The sequence below is a fragment of the Prionailurus viverrinus genome, chromosome A2 (assembly GCF_022837055.1).
Source record: "Prionailurus viverrinus isolate Anna chromosome A2, UM_Priviv_1.0, whole genome shotgun sequence".
NCBI lineage: Eukaryota > Metazoa > Chordata > Mammalia > Carnivora > Felidae > Prionailurus > Prionailurus viverrinus.
The window spans coordinates 2,216,663-2,233,375 of record NC_062562.1 but is presented as its reverse complement, the minus strand read 5'-3'; the positions used below and the strand labels follow the sequence as shown (position 1 = coordinate 2,233,375).

The 16,713-nt window shown below is 60.4% G+C and overlaps 1 protein-coding gene and 1 long non-coding RNA gene across 4 annotated transcripts; one reads left to right on the top strand and one right to left on the bottom strand.

The window, feature by feature from the left end:
• Positions 1–2,933: 2,933 nt before the first annotated feature.
• LOC125160844 (uncharacterized) lies at positions 2,934–4,764 on the bottom strand. Its single transcript, XR_007150389.1, has 2 exons — positions 3,759–4,764; positions 2,934–3,126 (listed from the first exon to the last, which is right to left on the bottom strand). It is a non-coding gene; the product is annotated as an uncharacterized LOC125160844 (long non-coding RNA).
• Positions 4,765–4,877: 113 nt separating this feature from the next.
• UBXN6 (UBX domain protein 6) lies at positions 4,878–14,934 on the top strand. Of its 3 annotated transcripts, XM_047850261.1 has the most exons (11): positions 4,878–5,076; positions 6,468–6,554; positions 7,586–7,749; positions 8,075–8,139; positions 9,418–9,546; positions 12,259–12,356; positions 12,891–12,966; positions 13,537–13,621; positions 13,742–14,092; positions 14,312–14,460; positions 14,784–14,934. In XM_047850261.1, exons 1-11 carry the CDS (start codon positions 4,994–4,996, stop codon positions 14,910–14,912), a joined length of 1,416 nt encoding a protein of 471 aa, XP_047706217.1. In that variant the 5' UTR covers positions 4,878–4,993; the 3' UTR covers positions 14,913–14,934. The 3 variants fall into 3 exon arrangements, with proteins under 3 accessions (XP_047706217.1, XP_047706218.1, XP_047706219.1); XM_047850262.1 differs by lacking the exon at positions 6,468–6,554; XM_047850263.1 differs by lacking the exon at positions 4,878–5,076 and having other exon boundaries at positions 6,516–6,650.
• Positions 14,935–16,713: the final 1,779 nt, after the last annotated feature.

Here is a 16,713-nt window from a genome sequence, read left to right as displayed (position 1 = left end):
CATCCTACAATGTGGATGAACCTTGAACACGTCATGCTCAATGAAACAAGCCAGACACAAATGACAAATTCTGTAGGATCCCACTCACAGGAGGTCCCCAGAGGAGTCCCATTGTACCACAGAGTAGATGGTGGGAGCCAGGGCTGGGGCAGGGGCTGGGGCAGTCACTGTTTCACGGGGACAGAGTCTCAGTTTGGGGACGCGAGAAAGTCTGGAAGACGGATGGTGAGGGCGGTTGCACAACAGCGTGAATGTGCTTGATCTCACTGAGCTGTGCACTTAAAATGGGGAAAATTATAAATTTTATGTCACATATATATTTTTTTTACCACAGTAAGAAAAATAATGGTAAATATTATCAAATAAAAGTATCTGACTCCTAGTTCTTTAAAATGGTTAAACTTAAAAAAAAATTAAAAAAAAAAGGGGGCGCCTGGGTGGCGCAGTCGGTTAAGCGTCCGACTTCAGCCAGGTCACGATCTCGCGGTCCGTGAGTTCGAGCCCCGCGTCGGGCTCTGGGCTGATGGCTCAGAGCCTGGGGCCTCTTTCCGATTCTGTGTCTCCCTCTCTCTCTGCCCCTCCCCCATTCATGCTCTGTCTCTCTCTGTCCCCAAAAAAATAAATAAACGTTGAAAAAAAAATTAAAATGGTTAAACTTGTCGTTTAACGTTACATAGATAACGTTAACGTGTTTTTATCAGAAATTCAGATACGATGCGGTGTCCTGTATTTTGTAACTGCTAAGTCACAAAAGGGACAAATGTGGAAGTCAAACAAGGAATGAGGAAGACAGTGCAGAGGGGCCTGAATTAGGTACCGCTGGAGAGACTGAAGCCCAGAGAGGGGTACGATTTGCCTGATGTCATACCTCAAGTCCAAGGACTCAGATGCCACTTCTGTGGGGCCCTGCCTCCAAAGCCCTCCTGATTCGGTGCCCACTTTTCCCCCGGACCTTGAACCAGCGCAGAAAACCAGACTTCCTGCCCAGAATTCATTGAGCTACACTGAGCAGCTGGGAAACGATCAGGCTCTGATGAGAGCTGGGGCCGGGGTTCTCCCAGAAGTTGGGGGAGGGCCCCCCAACGTGGCGGGCAGAGGCAGGAGAGGAAAACGGCCCCTCTAAACAGCAAGTGGCCTGAGCACCTACTGTGTGCTACAGACTTGGCCTCCAGTTTACCAGGGGACTGTCATTAGGAAATATTTACTGCACACTTAGCCAAGTACAATAATAAGTCACATTTAGGGGCACCGGGCTAGCTGAGTCGGTGGAGCGTGGGATGCTTGATCTCGGGGTCACGGATTCAAGCTCCACGTTGGGTGTAGAGATTACTTAACAATAAAATCTTGGGGCGCCTGGGTGGCTCAGTCGGTTGAGCATCCGACTTCGACTCAGGTCATGATCTCACGGTTTGTGAGTTCGAGCCCCGCGTTGGGCTCTCTGCTGTCAGCCCAGAGCCTGCTTCAGATCCTCTGTCCCCCCCCCCCGCCCCTCCCCTGCTCGTGCACTTTCTCTCAAAAATAAATAAATATTTAAAAAATAATAAAATCTGGGGGCGCCTGGGTGGCGCAGTCGGTTAAGCGTCCGACTTCAGCCAGGCCACGATCTCGCGGTCCGTGAGTTCGAGCCCCGCGTCGGGCTCTGGGCTGATGGCTCGGAGCCTGGAGCCTGTTTCCGACTCTGTGTCTCCCTCTCTCTCTCTGCCCCTCCCCCGTTCATGCTCTGTCTCTCTCTGTCCCAAAAATAAATAAAAAACGTTGAAAAAAAATTAAAAAAATAAATAAATAAAATAAAATCTGTTTTTAAAAAATCAGTAACGTTTATAGAGCAGCCAATATGTTCCAGGCCACGTTATTATTATTATTTTTTTTTCAAGTAACCTCTACCCCCAATGTGGGGCTCAAACTCATGACCTTAAGTTAGAGAGTCACATGATCGACCAACTGAGCCAGCCAGGTGCCCCCAAGTCACCTTATGTAGTATGTTATTAACATTTCATTTCTAGATCAGTTATTTGTCATCCCTGCTTTCCAGATGGGGAAACTGAGGCAGAAGGGTAACACTGGGGTTTGGACGCCCCCTCCCCCCCCAGGGTGTTGGATTCCACTTACCTAAGAACATTTCCCTGCCTGAGCTGTAATAGTAACATATTCATCTCTTACAGGGTTTTTTTGTTTTGTTTTGTTTTTAAATGTTTACTTATTTATTTATTTTTAAGTTTATTTAATTAAAAAAATTTTTTTAACATTTATTTATCTTTTGAGAGACAGAGCATGAGCAGGGGAGGTGCAGAGAGAGGGAGACACAGAATCAGAAGCAGGCTCCAGGCTCCGGGCTGTCAGCACAGAGCCGGATGCCGGGCTTGAACTCACGAACCGTGAGATCGTGACCGAAGCCAGTCAGCCGCTTAACTGACTGAGCCACGCAGGCACCCTAAATGTTTACTTATTTATTTTGAGAGGAGGCAGAGGGGCAGAGAGACAGGAAGAGAGAATCCCCAGCAGGCTCCGAGCTGTCAGCACAGAGCCCCACGCGGGCCTCGAACTCACAGACCGTGAGATCATACCCTGAGCTGAAATCAAATTGGACGTCCAACCAACTGAACCACCCAGGCACCTCATAACTTATTCATCTATTACGGGCTTGCTCAGTGCCAGGCAAGTTTCAGTCCTCCTAGACCAGCCTCCTGCACTCTCACGTGGGGGGTGGGAGGTGGGGGGATGGGGGTGCAGAGTCATAGCCCCCTCAAGATCTGCTGGTCCTGGGTTCGAATCCTCCCTCGGAAAGCTGTGGTGCTATGGACAAGTGTGTTTGGAACTTTGTAAACTCCTCTATACATTGGGGAGAAATAGCAGGACTTATTTCTTTGGGTTATATGGCCTCAGGGTTGCTTTTGCTACCTATTTACATAAGAAATTACCGCAAACTTAGTGACTCAAAACGACACAAATTTATTGTTACCATTTTGGAGGGAAAAGGCCAAGATGAGTCCCACCGAGATACAATCCTTCTGTTGGCTGAATTGTACTACTTTTGGAGGTTCGGGGGGGGGGGGGGAATCCATCTCCTTGCCTTTCCCAGCTTCTGGAAGCTTCCTGCGTTCCTTGGGTCAGGCCTCCTTCCTCCATCTGAAGACGTTTCTCCAAAGAAAACATACAGACAGCCAACAGGTACGTGAAAAGGTGATCAACTCATCGTTAGGGAAATGCAAATAAAACCCATAAACTGTCACCTGACACCTGTTAAAATGGCTACGATTTTTTATTTTTATCTTTTGAGAGAGAGAGAGCTCAAGCCGGGGAGAGGGGCAGAGGGAATGAGATAATCTTAAGCGGGCTCCATGCCCAGCATGCACAGAGTCCCACATGGGGCTCAGTCCTACAATCCTGTCACAGCACGATCTACAATAGCCAAGATATGGAAACAACCCAAGTGGCCACAATGGATGAACGGATAAAGAAAATGTGGTATGGATATACAAGGGAATATTAGCCCACCCCCCCAAAAAAAGAACAAAATCTTGCCATTTGGGACAGCATAGATGGACAGCAAGGGCATCACGTGAAATAAGTCAGAGAAAAGCAATACAGTATGATCTCTCTCGTATGTGGGATCTACACAAACAAAAGTACAAGCGAAGAGAGCCCCACCAAAGTCATAGACAAGGAGAACTGGCTGGTGCTTGCCAAAGGCAGGGGGGTGGGAGAAATGGATGAAAAGGGTCAAAAGATAAAACAAAGCCCAAATGGACCATAACTACCATGCCACTATCACTCCTATGAAAAGTCCAGAAGTGGGGCGCCTGGGTGGCTCAAGGGTCCAACTTCGGCTCAGGTCATGATCTCGTGGTTCTTGAGTTCGAGCCCCGCGTTGGGCTCAGTGCTGACAGCTCAGAGCCTGGAGCCTGCTTGGGATTCGGTATCTCCCTCTCGCTCTTTGCCTCTCCCCCGCTGGGCTCTCCCTCTCAAAAATCAAATAAACGAAAAAAAGTCACCAACAGCCCCTTTCTATCATCTACTGCCCAGACACATTCACATTTCCCTGGTGGTTGCAAACTGTCCGCTTTTTCTCTCCAGCACGTAACATCGTCCCCTCGGCCATAAACTTTATTTATCATGTTGTTTGTCTTCCCTCCCGAACCCCATGGAAAACATCATGAGGTCTGCGAGGTCAAGGATTTCCTTGTTTTCTTCCTTGCTGGTGCGGAGCCGACTCCCAAAAAACCAACAAAACGGAGTAGATCATCATAAAGCGCTCCATTTATTGAATGATTTCTAACGGCATCGTTACCCTTATAATCCTCCGACGTCGTGGACGTGGGTGCTGTTCTTATCCCCAGCGCGTAGGAAACCGAAGTTAAGGAAGGTTGGTTTGGGCTGCACCGGATTCTCCCCCTAAACACTGTGCAGGCCCTCAGGATGACGTCAGAGCTCCGTAACCCAGGCCCCTAGGGGATGCGCCACCGTGGGTCCCCAGGCCCCGGCTCAGGCGCCCCTTCCTACGTCCCCCACCACGTGCGCCTGACCACCGGTGCGGGACGCGGGGCTGGCTCGTTACGGTCCTGCGCGGCCCCCACCCTGCACTGCATGCGGGAGCCAGGGAAGGTTTTCGGTCAGGGGAAAGGTCAGGGCCAGCGCTGTCTCCGTGGGCTCTGCGGGCTTCTCCCGCCCTCTCCGGTCACCCTTCTGGGGAACGAGGTGCAGGGCGCGCGGGCACAGCCACCCGCTGGAAGCCAGCTCGTCGCCCCTGGCAACTGAGGCCCGACTAACCACCGAGACGCGGCCGACGGTGCAGAGCGGCCGCCGTGGGCCAGCGAGGCGCGGAGAGCTAGAGAGGCGCACCGGGCCGATTGTCACGTGGGCGCCCGCGCGAAGGTGGGACTTCCGGCAGCGAGGTATTTTCTTTCCGGTTGTTGGCTCCTGCCGGCCCCACCCCGACTGGGCCCTGCGCCCCCCCCGCCCCCCGCGGCCCCCTGCCGCCGGGCCCGCCGCCACCATGAAGAAATTCTTCCAGGAGATCAAGGCTGACATCAAGTTCAAGAGTGCGGGGCCTGGTCAGAAGCTCACGGAGTCCGTGGGGTGCGTGTCCGGCGCTGGGGCTTGAGATCCGGGGGGCAGGGGCGGGGAGGGGCGTCCGAGGGTGGGGAGAGACCTCTGGGGGCGGGGCACGGGGGGCGAGGGTGGGAGTAAGGGGGAGGGGTGGCCTCCGGGGGCGGGGCACGGGGGGCGAGGGTGGGAGTAAGGGGGAGGGGTGGCCTCCGGGGGCGGGGCACGGGGGAGAGAGGCCCGAGGGGGAGGGGCTGGAGGCGGGGGCTAGGGGGGCGGGGTTGCAAGTAGATGGGGGTCAGCGGAGAAACCGTAGGAGAGTAGGCGGGCGGAGAAGGGGCCCCCAAGAGGCGTCATCCAGTTTTTTGGGGGGGGGGTCTCTGTGTACAGAGATTGGACACAGAGCCTGGAGAATCAAGGACAGCTGGGGCCGGGGAGAGGGGAGAGGCTTCGCGTCCACGGCCGTAGGGGTCTGGGCCCTGGCTCTGGAGCGCGAGGGAGGACTGGGTCAGAGAGTTTAAGGCCAGGGAGCCTGAGGCGGGGTTGGAAGAGGTCTCAGAGGATCGGGGGAGCGGGGGTTGAATTGGCTGAGGAAGGTCTGGGAGGGAAGAGAAGGGGAGTGGGTGGAGGTGAGCTGGAGGCATCTGTGACAGGGAGGAGATGGGGGCCTTGTGGGTGACGGTTGAAGCCGAAGGCAGGTCCTGAGAGAGACGTGGGAGGAGAGGGGAGAAGAGGGAGGTCCGGCAGGGCGCACATCCAGGCGTCTGTGGCTTGTCCGGGGAGGGCCTGGGGAAGAGAAGGACGCGGGGGCAAGACTGGAGACCCAGTGGGGGAGGTGTGTGACAGTGAGGGCTCTGGTGGGCCCGGGGTGGATTGAGCAAAGGAAGTGCAGAGGGGGTGGGGCCCCTGAGGAATAATGGAAGGGATTGTGAAGAGGTGGGGCCCGGAGTGGTAGGGGGGAGAGGCAGGGAGGCGCCAGGGAGGACAGGGTAGCAGGGGCGGGTGAGGGAGAGTGGGTGCACGACATCAGGGCATCTGTCGCGGGGATGGGGGCTCCCGGGACTGGCCGAAGGAGGCCCACGAGGGCCTGGTTCATGAGTCAAGGAGGGAAGCCCGGTGGACAAGATCCGGTCCTGGGAGCCTGAGCGGGGAGAGGAGGGCAGCCTGGGAGAGGGCCAGACAAGGGGGTCCATTCGTTTGTTGAACAAGTAGTGGGGGTTGGCGCAGCAGCGGGGACTGAGCGTGACGGGAAAGACGCGGGGGCCGTGTGGGGCATGGCTGCGGGAGATGAGAACCCGGGAGGAGAGAAGAGGGGAGCAGTGTGGAGATCCAGACTTCTGTGACGCTCGTGGGGCAACACGAGGCTCGGGGTGTGTGACAAGGGCTGTCACCGTGCGGCTCAGAGAAGGTTCCTGCTGTCTCAGGGCTCATCTTCTAGTGGGGAGAGATGGACAGCTCAACCAGGACACGGGTGGTGACAGAGCAGTCGGTACTCAGGGCCACGAAGAAAAGTAAGCAGGGGCAGGAGATAGCAACAGCCGGGGGCCCTTAGGTGGTCTGGGAACACCTCTCCCAGAAGGAGACATTCGAGCTGAGCGCTGGACGAGGTGAGGTGCAGCCAAGTGGAAATTGCCTCCCCCCGCCCCCCCCCCCCCCCCCCGCCACACACACACACAGACCCTGAAGCCTCCCCAGCTGCCCCCAGCCTTCTTTCCTCACCCCCACCCCCCACCATCTGCAGACTGAACAGTTCGGCCAGAAAGTGCAAAGGCCCTGTGGTGGGAGCCACTTGGGGCTGCGGGAGCAGCAGTAGGAAACCAGTGTAGATAGGGAGGCGTGAAGGAGGGGGGGCGGGCGGGTTGTGAAGGGCCTGCAGGCCCAAGGGGGCTTCAGGATTGTGTTGTGCGTGGGGCGGAAGGGCTTGGTGCAGAGGAGTGACGAGCTCCGGCTTAGGTTTTAGAACGGTCCCCGTGGCTGCCCAGCGGGGCCTCGAAGAGGGTAGGCGAGGCGTCTTGAAAACCGTGTTTTTGTAGAACTAAGTAATCACAGGGGGCTGGGGTGTGGCCATGTGGGGGGAGAGGAAACCCAGCCCCCGCCACGTGGCCTGGCACGTGGCCGGCCACACGGTCGGTGCTCCCTAAGTGAAGCCATGCCACCTGGCTGTCGTAGGCTGGAAGGAAAGGGATCGAGGAGGGGAGGGACACCTTTGAGTCTCACTGGTTCCTGAAGGCGAAAGGTGTCTTCTCACGTGCATCCGTGGCGGCCGGTGGGGGCGGGCCTCTGTCACCCCCCCTTCCTCCCCCATTAGCTGCCATGACCCCAAGGCCCAGGCCGCTGCGGGACTCGCCCCAAGGGGTGGAACTGGAGGCGGAACTGCCATCTGTCTCCAGGGGCCTTTCTTTCTGTGTTAGAACCATCTCGTGGCTGCGGGTGGTCCCTGGGAGAGACGGATGTTTCCGTCCGATGGGGCAGAAGTGGGAGAGGAACAGAGGCTCTTGCGCCTGAGCCCGTGTCACCCCGCCTTCCCTCTGTCTCTTCCCAGGGAGAGGGCCCCCAGAGGGAAACCCAACCAGCCCGCGCTCCAGCAGCCCCGCCAGGGACCCACCAGCGAGGCCCAGATGGCAGCCGCGGCAGCCCTGGCCCGGCTCGAACAGAAGCAGCCCAGGGCCCGGGGCCCCACGTCGCAGGAGTCCATCCGGAACCAGGGTGAGCTGTGGCCGTCTTCCGGTGCGGCGTGGGGACGCGAAGCAAGGTCTCGCGCAGAATCTCACTTGTGAGAGTGGGGGGTGCAGGGTGGAAGGCACCGGGGCGCTGGGGTCTGAGAGGCCGAGGAGGGGAGAGGGGAGCGGAGACGGGGCCGTCGTCGGGCCATCAGGTGAAACCTAGGGGCGTGGAGAGGTGGTTCAGGCAGGGGGGCCTGACCAGGGAAAGGACTAGAACTTGACCCCCTTGGGGTCTGCGGGGGCAGGGGTGGAGTGTGCCTGGGGCCAGGGCAGGGCCCCCAACTGACCCGTCTCTGCCCTCTCCCCAGTGAGAAAGGAACTTCAAGCCGAAGCCACTGTCAGCGGGAGCCCAGAGGCCCCAGGGACCAACAAGGTAAGCACATCCACGGGGCAGCAGGACACCTGAGGGCCATCCTGGGGCGGGGAGCGGGTTCTCTCCCTCATTGGTCAAATCAGTGAGCCTCGGCAGAAATCGGTGAGCCTCGGGCAGTAAGCACGTGGGTGCCGGGGCAGATAGAGGTCACGTCTGGCCTTGAAGGGCCAAAGGAAGCTTGTGAGGCACGCCAGAACAGCGGAGGCAGGTTGTGGTTGAAGGTGGTGTTGACTGGGACCTTCACACTCAGCTCCTGCCCTCTGCTGCTTGCCCAGGAGGTGGGAGGGCCCTTCAGAGACTGGTGTAATCAGGGAGGCCTTGCTGGGGGAGGTGGGCTTTGAAGGAGAACCTGGCAGAAAGGGTGTTCTGAGCAGCTTGACCTTTGAGATCACACTGAGGGTTTTTTGTTTTTTGTTTTCAACGTTTCTTTATTTTTGAGAGAGAGAGAGAGAGCTTGAGCAGGGGAGGAGCAGAGAGAAGCAGAGACATAGAATCAGAAGCAGGTTTCAGGCTTTGAGCTTGGCAGCACAGGGCCCGATGTGGGGCTCGAACTCACAAATTGTGAAATCATGACCTGAGCTGGAGCCAGAAGCTTAACCGACTGAACCCCCCAGTCGCCCCTGTTGAGTGATTTTTTTTTTAAGTATTTTTTTTGATGTTTATTTATTAAAGACAGTTTTTTTAACGTTTATTTATTTTTGAGAGGGAGACAGAGCGCAGGGGAGGGGCAGAGAGAAAGGGAGACAGAGAATCGGAAGCAGGCTCCAGGCTCCCAGCCGTCAGCACGGAGCCCGACGCGGGCTCGAACCCACAAGGGTAAGATCGTGACCTGAGCCGAGGTCGGACGCTTAACAGACGGAGCCGCCCCAAGGTCTCACTGAGTTTTAAGGACCGAAGCGGCCCTAGACGACACCTAGGAATTGAGGTCCAGAGGGAGGTCTGGACTCATCTGGGCCGCCGTGACTCCCGAGCCCTCCACCAAAGCCCCTTCCTCACGAGGGAAACGGGAACAGCCAGAGCCGTTGATGGAGCGTTTGCTCCGTGTCCGAAGCGGCTTCACGCTTTCTGTCCCTTTCTCGTTGGGGTGCGGCGGCCCCGCAGAGCCATTTACGGGGCAGAAGGGGCCCAGTCACTAGGCCAAGGTGTCCCACGGCTAAAGAAGCAAAGGGGGGAAGCGTCGGGACCGGGGCCGTGCGGCTGCCGGGGCCATGCTGTCAGCGGCTCGGGCTGGCCTCTGTCCGCAGTCCGGGGTCAGCCGCCTTCGCCCCGTCCCCCCAGGTGCCTGAGCCCAGAGAGGAGGGCTCGACCCACCTGGCAGTGCCCGCCGTGTGCTTCACCTGCCCGCTCACGGGGGCCACGCTCAGGAAGGACCAGCGGGATGCGCACATCAAAGAGGCCATTCTCTCGGTGAGTGGCAGCCCCGTGTCCCCCCTCTACCGCCCTCCCACCTAGAGGTCCTGGCGCCAGAGCCGGGAGAGCTGGGTGGCACGGACCCTCGGTGTCGTCTGCGCCTGCCTGTATCGGGTTTGTTTCCGTCTCTCTTCAAAGGCAGGATTTCCGTGGGGTCCGAAGCTCAGGATACAGACGGGTGGGTAGAGAAAAGCCCCCGCTCGCCCACCCTCCCCGGAGGCGGCCCCTGTAAGGCGTGCAGGCCCCCTTCCAGGGAGAGATCGACCGCAGATACACGCAGACTGCCGAACCCCCGCATCCCCCGCTCCCGGGCTCGGGTTTCCCGATCCCGTTAGAACAGACCGTCGCAAAGCGGGCGGCCTCGTTTATTGTCTCACAGTCCCTGGAAGTCAGAAGGGTGACGTGGGTCTGGCTGCCCCGACTCAAGGCGGCGGCCGGGCCGACTTCCTTCTGGGCGCTCTAGGGGGGCGCGCGCGTCCGGCCTTTTCCTGCTTCCAGGCTTGTCTGTGTTCCGTGGCCGTGGCGCCTTGCTCAGGCTGTCCCCTCTCTTGTCTCTTCCCCGTAAAGGGACCTTGAGGTTGCATTTGGCCCTCGGGGATCATCCAGGCTCCTGTCGCTATTTTAAGGCCCACTGATCAGCAGCCTTAATTCCGTGAGCCTCCCTAATGCCTGCGCACCGTGCGGCCGGCCGTTAAGTTTTGCCCCGTTCGCGCTGTCGTCCCTCTCTGGCTTGTTCTGAACCATTTGGGAGAAAGTTCCGCGTTCTCGTTAGCCAGCTTCACCGTATGCCCTGCTCCGTAACCGTCCGACCGGCTCCTTGCCGATGAGCGTGTCAGAAGCTCCCCGTCCTTCCCTAGTGACAGCAGTCGCGTGGTGGAAAGCCTTGGCTGTGGCTGCTCTGAGCTGTGGGCTCGGTGCGGGCGCGGAAGCGAGACGTGCGTGCGGGGTGTGGACGGCGGTGGCCGCGGAACCCGCGTAGGCGCCGTCCCGACGCACACTGCACCGGCAGCGTCGGGGAAAGCGCCCACGTCACCGGCCCCACGCCGTCACTGTGGCCGCACAGACCCTTCGCCTTTTACCGGAAGTGATAGTGGAGAATATCTCGGGATGGTTTCCGTGCGCGTCTCCCCCAGTTTGGCCCGGACTGGCCGTATTCTCCTGTGAGAATGCACCCTTGGCCCGGTTTTGTGTCGTGTAGTTGGACTTTTTCTTGACTTCTAGGCTTTTTTTTTTTTTTTTAGTGTTTATTTATTTGAGAGAGAACGAGCAGCAGAGAGGGAGGGAGGGAGAGAATCCCAAGCAGGCTCCACACTGTCCGCGCAGAGTCCGACTCGGGGGCTCGATCTCGCCAGCCGTGAGATCACGACCTGAGCCGAAATCGAGTTGGACGCTCAACCGCCTGAGCCCCCCCAGGCACCCCGATTCACGGGCACCCTTCGCCTGTTAGGGAGGTTGGTCTTTTGCCTATGATACGCAGCGTGAATATCTTCCCCTCGGTTTTCACTTTCCGCTTGTGCTCGTGGCCACCTTGCTGTGTGGAAATTTTTGATCTCTGGTGAAAAGTGTCGGTCCTGTGACTTCTCGGCTTGGAAAGGCCTTCCCCACTTTGCTAGTGCTTTTCTGTTTTGCTTTTTGTTGTTGTTTTTTTAATTTTTTAAATGTTTATTTATTTTTGATAGGGACAGAGCACGAGCGGGGAAAGGGGCAGAGAGAGATGGAGACAGAATCCGAAGCAGGCTCCATCCAGGCTCCAAGCTGTCAGCACAGAGCCGGACGCGGGGCTCGAACCCACGAACCGTGGGATCATGACCTGAACCGAAGTCGGAGGCTCAACCGACTGAGCCCCCCAGGCGCCCTGCTTTCTGTTGTTTGTTTTAACGTTTGAAACTTTGATCTGACTAGAGGCGCCTTGGGTGGCTCAGTTGGTCGAGGGCCTGGCTTTTGGTATCAGTTCAGGTCAGGACCTCGTGGTTTGTGGGTTCGAGACCTGCACTGGGCTCTGCACTGACAGTGTGGAGCCTGCTTGGGATTCTGTCTCTCTGTCTCCCTCCCTCTCTCTGCCCCAGCCCCACTCACATGGGCTCTCTCTCAAGATAAAAATTTGAAACCCCTCCCCCCCCCCCCCCCCAAAGCCTCTGATCTGACTAGAAGCTGTTGCCCTGCGGAGTATGAGGCATACGGACCACTCTTTGTTCCCTGACAGCTACCCAGGGTTGCCCCCCGCACGCACACCCCCTTTTTTACTGAAAACGCCTTTTTGGTCATGGCTGTGGCGAATGTCTCTGTCACAAAGTGAATTCCCGTATGGGTTTCCCTGGGGGTTTGTGATGGTCCCGAGGAGGCTGGGCCGGTCACACAAGCCTGGGAACTTCCCCTCCGGCTTTCTCCGGCTTTCTGCGTCCCTGCCCTCTTCCCTCCCACGGGCAGAGTTGTCAGATGGGTGGGCCCCCGGAGGCATAAGCTGGGCTGTGACGCCCCTCTTCCCTCGAGGCGAGGGCAGGGCTGAGGCTCAGGATGGGGCCACCGAAGGGCTTTCTCCTCCTTTCTTGGCTGGGAGCGTCCAGTTGAGTTTGCTTCAGCGCAATGTTCCTGGCCTGCTGTCACCTGTTGTCACCTGAGTAGAGAGGCCAGCTGCGGGGGGAGGGGGAGGAGCCTGCGGGCCTCCAACCCCCAGGTGAGCGCTTCCGGTGCGTCCCCTCCCTCCCCCAGCACTTCTCCACCGACCCCGTGGCTGCCTCCATCATGAAGATCCACACGTTCAACAGAGACCGGGACAGGGTGAAGCTGGGTGTGGACACCATCGCCAAGTGAGCAGCCGGAGCGCTCCCAGCTGAGTGTCCCCCGCCCCTGACACCCAGGCCTCCGCCACGGCCTGCCGGGGGGTGCCCGTGCCCGGGAGGAGCTGGGCCCTGGGGCTGCAGCCAGTCCCCACCCTGCACTCCCCCCCCAGGCCCTCTGGGCCTCAGTTGACCTGCCTGTAAAAGGAAAGGGTTCACCAAATCAGGAGGCCCCGACCCGCCGCTTTCCTCCGGGATCATTGTAGGAAGGTGGGAGGGGGGCGGGGGGCAGGGGGGCAGGGGGCAGGGTCCCACCCCCTCCCCTCGTCTGCTCCAACAGGTCTGGGGGGGGCAGGGAGCGCCAGGAAGTCCATGTCGCTCGTGAGCCCTGGCCCCCCGCCACGGGGCACCCACGGGCTTTAGTGGTCCGTTAGCCTGGCCCTGCCACAGCCCCCTGTGCGTTCGCTGGTGCCCTCGAGGGGAGGCAGGACCGGGGGTGGGGGGGGCGGGCAGCGACGGCCCCCTCTGGGCTCACCGTTCCCACACGGCCGCGGGCCCCCCCAGGTACCTGGACAACATCTGCCTGCACCCCGAGGAAGAGAAGTACAGGAAGATCAAGCTGCAGAACCGCGTGTTTCAGGTGCACACGCGGCCCCGGCGTGGGGGCGGCAGCCAGACCAGGCAGCCGCAGGGGAGCGAGGGCCCCGGGCACACGGGGCGAGCGTCGTGGTGTCTGGCTCGCTCTCCCCCTCGCCCCGGCTGTTCTGACTTGAATTTGAATCAGCGGGGAGGAGGTCGGCGCTGGCGAGATTTCTCCCACGAACACAGACTTCTGGTTTCTATGGAGAAACCTCGGGGTCCCGCCACCCTGGCCCGTGTTACCTGCGCCACTGGCAGGGCACCTGCTGTCTGTCTCCCGGTGGCCCCTTCCAGCCCCCGGCTTCCCACGCAGCCACCGCCCCCACCCCGGGGCCCCTCCTTTTGTCCTGTGGCTTCCCGGCCTCCTTCCTCACCTGGTCGGTGACCTCCTGGGGTCCTGTGCCCTCTGCGAGCAGCTGGGGGGCGCCCTGCAGCCCGTGTTGAGGCGAGCGCGTTCGTGCTCAGCCCTGCGGGCGGCTTCCGCGGCTTCGCCCCGTCAGGGCCTAGCGGCTGCTGCGAGGCCGGGCGGGGTGGCCAGCGGGGCCCTGGTGACCACTGGCTCCACTCCCAGGAGCGAATTAACTGCCTGGAAGGGACCCACGAGTTTTTTGAGGCCGTCGGCTTCCAGAAGGCCCTGCTTCCGGTGCCCGATCAGGGTAAGGCAGGTGGAGCAGGGCGCCAGCTGTGCTGGGAGGAGGGGCGGGAGGGCCCCTCCGGGCGGCAGGGGTGGGGTGGGGGGCTCTCCCTGCCGCAGCAGTGACCCACGCCTGCCCCAGAGGGCCCCGAGGAGTTCTACGTGCTGAGCGAGGCCGCCCTGGCCCAGCCCCAGAGCCTGCGGAAGCACAAGGAGCAGCTGCTGGTCGCCGAGCCCGTGCGGGCCACGCTGGCCCGCCAGCGCCGCGTCTTCCAGCCCTCGCCCCTGGCCTCCCAGTTTGACCTGCCCGGGGACTTCTTCAACCTCACGGCGGAGGAGGTCAAGCGGGAACAGAGGCTCAGGTCCGAGGCCGTGGAGCGGCTGAGTGTGCTGCGGACCAAGGCCATGCGGGAGAGGGAGGAGCAGAGAGAGCGGCGCAGATACACGTACACGCTGCTGCGCGTCCGCTTCCCCGACGGCTGCCTGCTCCAGGGTGGGTGCGCCAGGGGGGCCGGGGCGGTGGGCGACGGGGCCCGGCTGGGTGCCGCGGGACGGGAGCCCAAGGCCTCCCCGGTCTGTGCTCATCCTGGGAGGAGGCATCACAGTCCGTCCTCCCTCCCTCCCTCCCTCGGGAGCCGGGTGGGCGCGGGCTGGGGTGGGGGGCGGGGTGCTCCCCTGAACTCCGGCCCCACCGACTGTCCCGCCCACCCAGGCACCTTCTACGCCCGGGAGCGGGTGGCCGCGCTGTACGCCTTCGTCCGGGAGGCCTTGCAGAGCGACTGGCTGCCTTTCGAGCTGCTGGCCTCGGGCGGGCAGAGGTTGTCGGAGGAGGAGAGCCCGGCCTTCGACGAGTGCGGGCTGGTGAGCGAGGGGGCTGCCCGAGGGCGGGTCTCTGGATGTCCTGGAGGCACCAACCCCAGCGCTGGGTGGCGGGCGGCCCAGGGGCCCGGGGAGGGGGCCGGGCTCTCGGGTTCAAGTCCCACCTTCCCGCCTACGTGCTGCCCTCTAGTCCCGGGCTCTCGCCGGGTCCCTGCTGAGGGACTGGGCTGATGGCGGGGAGCGTGGTCCCCTACGGATAGCAGCCGGAGGGAGCGGGGTCCCGGCTCTGACGGGGGAGGTCGAGCGGGAAGATGGGAGAGTCACGTCAAGGCCTGAGCGAAGCTGAGGCTTCTGGCCCACCGCAGGTGCCCTCCGCCCTCCTGACCTTCTCGTGGGACGCAGCCCTGCTGGAGGACCTCAGGGCCGCAGGGGCGGAACCGGACTCTTCTATCCTGAAACCGGAGCTCCTGTCGACCATCGAGAAGCTCTCGTGAAATAAAAGCAGGGTTGGCTTTACCCCGCGTGGGTCTGTCTCATGCTCTCCTGCGGCCTCCACCGCTCCGCTCCCCCCCCCCCTTTCTCCCACCACCCAGGGTACCCCGCTTCTCCGGAACTGCTCGCCCTGGTCCACAGAGCCCTGCAGGCACGGGGCGCAGCGCTGGTCGGCTGCGACGGGGGCCTGGGACCCCCTGGACCTCTCCACCTGGAGAGGGCTCTCAGGAGGCAGCTGCCGGGCTGTCCTCCTTCCTTCCGCACTGGGTGTCAGCCGGCTACGGCCACTGTCACCTGATCGCAGAACTCCCGGCAGGAGAGTAGGCCTGTGGCACGTGCCCTGTCCCCACGTGCTGTGGTCCAGGTGGCTGCCGCTGGCCCTGACGTTGAGCCGCGGGGTGGCTGGGGAGGGCGACGGAAGAGGGAGACGCAGAGCCTGTCAGGACTCCGTCCTGTGATTACTGAATTACGAACCCAGATAAACGGGACATGTGTCTAGTCCCCTGGTGGTGAATCGGAGCTGGTGCCACACAGGGTAGGGGCAGTGGCTGCGGAGCTGCCCACAGAGGAGGCCCGGGCGTGGCTCCCAGTGGGATGGGACCAGATAGAAGGATACCTGCTGATGGCAGGCCTCCCAGGGACCCGGCACGAGGGGGCCAGGGTCCCTCGAAGGCTCTGTTTTACTGTGGTCCTGTGCTGGGCAGGACGAGGTCCCTGCAGATGGCCCGTTCTCAGTCCCAGTCCCTGTAATTGTCACTTTATAGAGAAGAGGGGCCGCGGGTGTGATTGATGGTCCCCAGATGGGGAGCGTCCTGGCTATCCTGGTGGGCCCAGCATCACCACAGGGGTCCTCACGTGGGAGCAGGTGAGAGACGCCAGGCTGCAGGTGTCAAAGAGGGAGGAGGGAAGAGGGGCCCGAGTCAACACCGGCACCTCTGGGAGCTGGAAGGTAGGAAAACGTTCCCCCTCCGGGATGTCCAGGAGGCACGGATTTTTAACCCGAGGCCCACATGAGACTTTTCCCCGAACTGTAAAAACACGTTTGGTTTTGGGGCGCCTGGGTGGTGCAGTCGGTTAAGCATCCAACTTCAGCCAGGTCACGATCTCGCAGTCCGTGGGTTTGAGCCCCGCGTCGGGCTCTGGACTGATGGCTCAGAGCCTGGAGCCTGTTTCCGATTCTGTGTCTCCCTCTCTCTCTGCCCCTCCCCCGTTCATGCTCTGTCTCTCTCTGTCCCAAAAATAAACGTTGAAAAAAAAAATTAAAAAAAAAAAAAAAAGTTTGGTTTTAAGCCAAATTGGCAGTGATTTGTTACAGCAGCCACAGGAAATGAATAAACGGGGAGGCGCTGTCCCTGGTCATACCCCAAGGTGAGATGCCCGTAACCACTCACCTGCACTGTTCCCTCCTCTCCCCCCAGACCGGCCCAGCTCCAGCCCTTCCAAGACCCTCCCCGCCCCCGCACAGAGGCCTGTGGCAGCCGGTTCTCCGGCCACGGCCAGCTGGGTGATGGACAGACTTGAAGCTCGGAGGCCCCGGATGTAATTCCAAAACCAGGCGTCGCCCATACACCACCACCCCCCCCCCCCCCCCCCCCCCCGCCGCCAGCAGACAGCCCCCGCGTGTGCCTTTGCTTCCCACCTGGGCCACCAGCTACTCTGTTCTCACACAGGGCAAGACCTGGGACTGTCCTTTGCTCTCCCATCTTGGAAACCCAACACAACCTGTCCCCCTGGCCCCACGTCCCCTCCCTGCCCCACTGCTACGTGGAGCTGATTGCAAGTAGTTGGGTGGCCAATTAGAAC

Bases quoted from the DNA above. Each gene is read 5' to 3' on its own strand.
- UBXN6 (XM_047850261.1), top strand. From the start codon at position 4,994: ATGAAGAAATTCTTCCAGGAGATCAAGGCTGACATCAAGTTCAAGAGT. The intron at 6,555-7,585 runs GTAAGCAGGGGC...GTCTCTTCCCAG, and splicing joins ACTCAGGGCCACGAAGAAAA to GGAGAGGGCCCCCAGAGGGA. The intron at 9,547-12,258 runs GTGAGTGGCAGC...TCCCTCCCCCAG, and splicing joins TCAAAGAGGCCATTCTCTCG to CACTTCTCCACCGACCCCGT.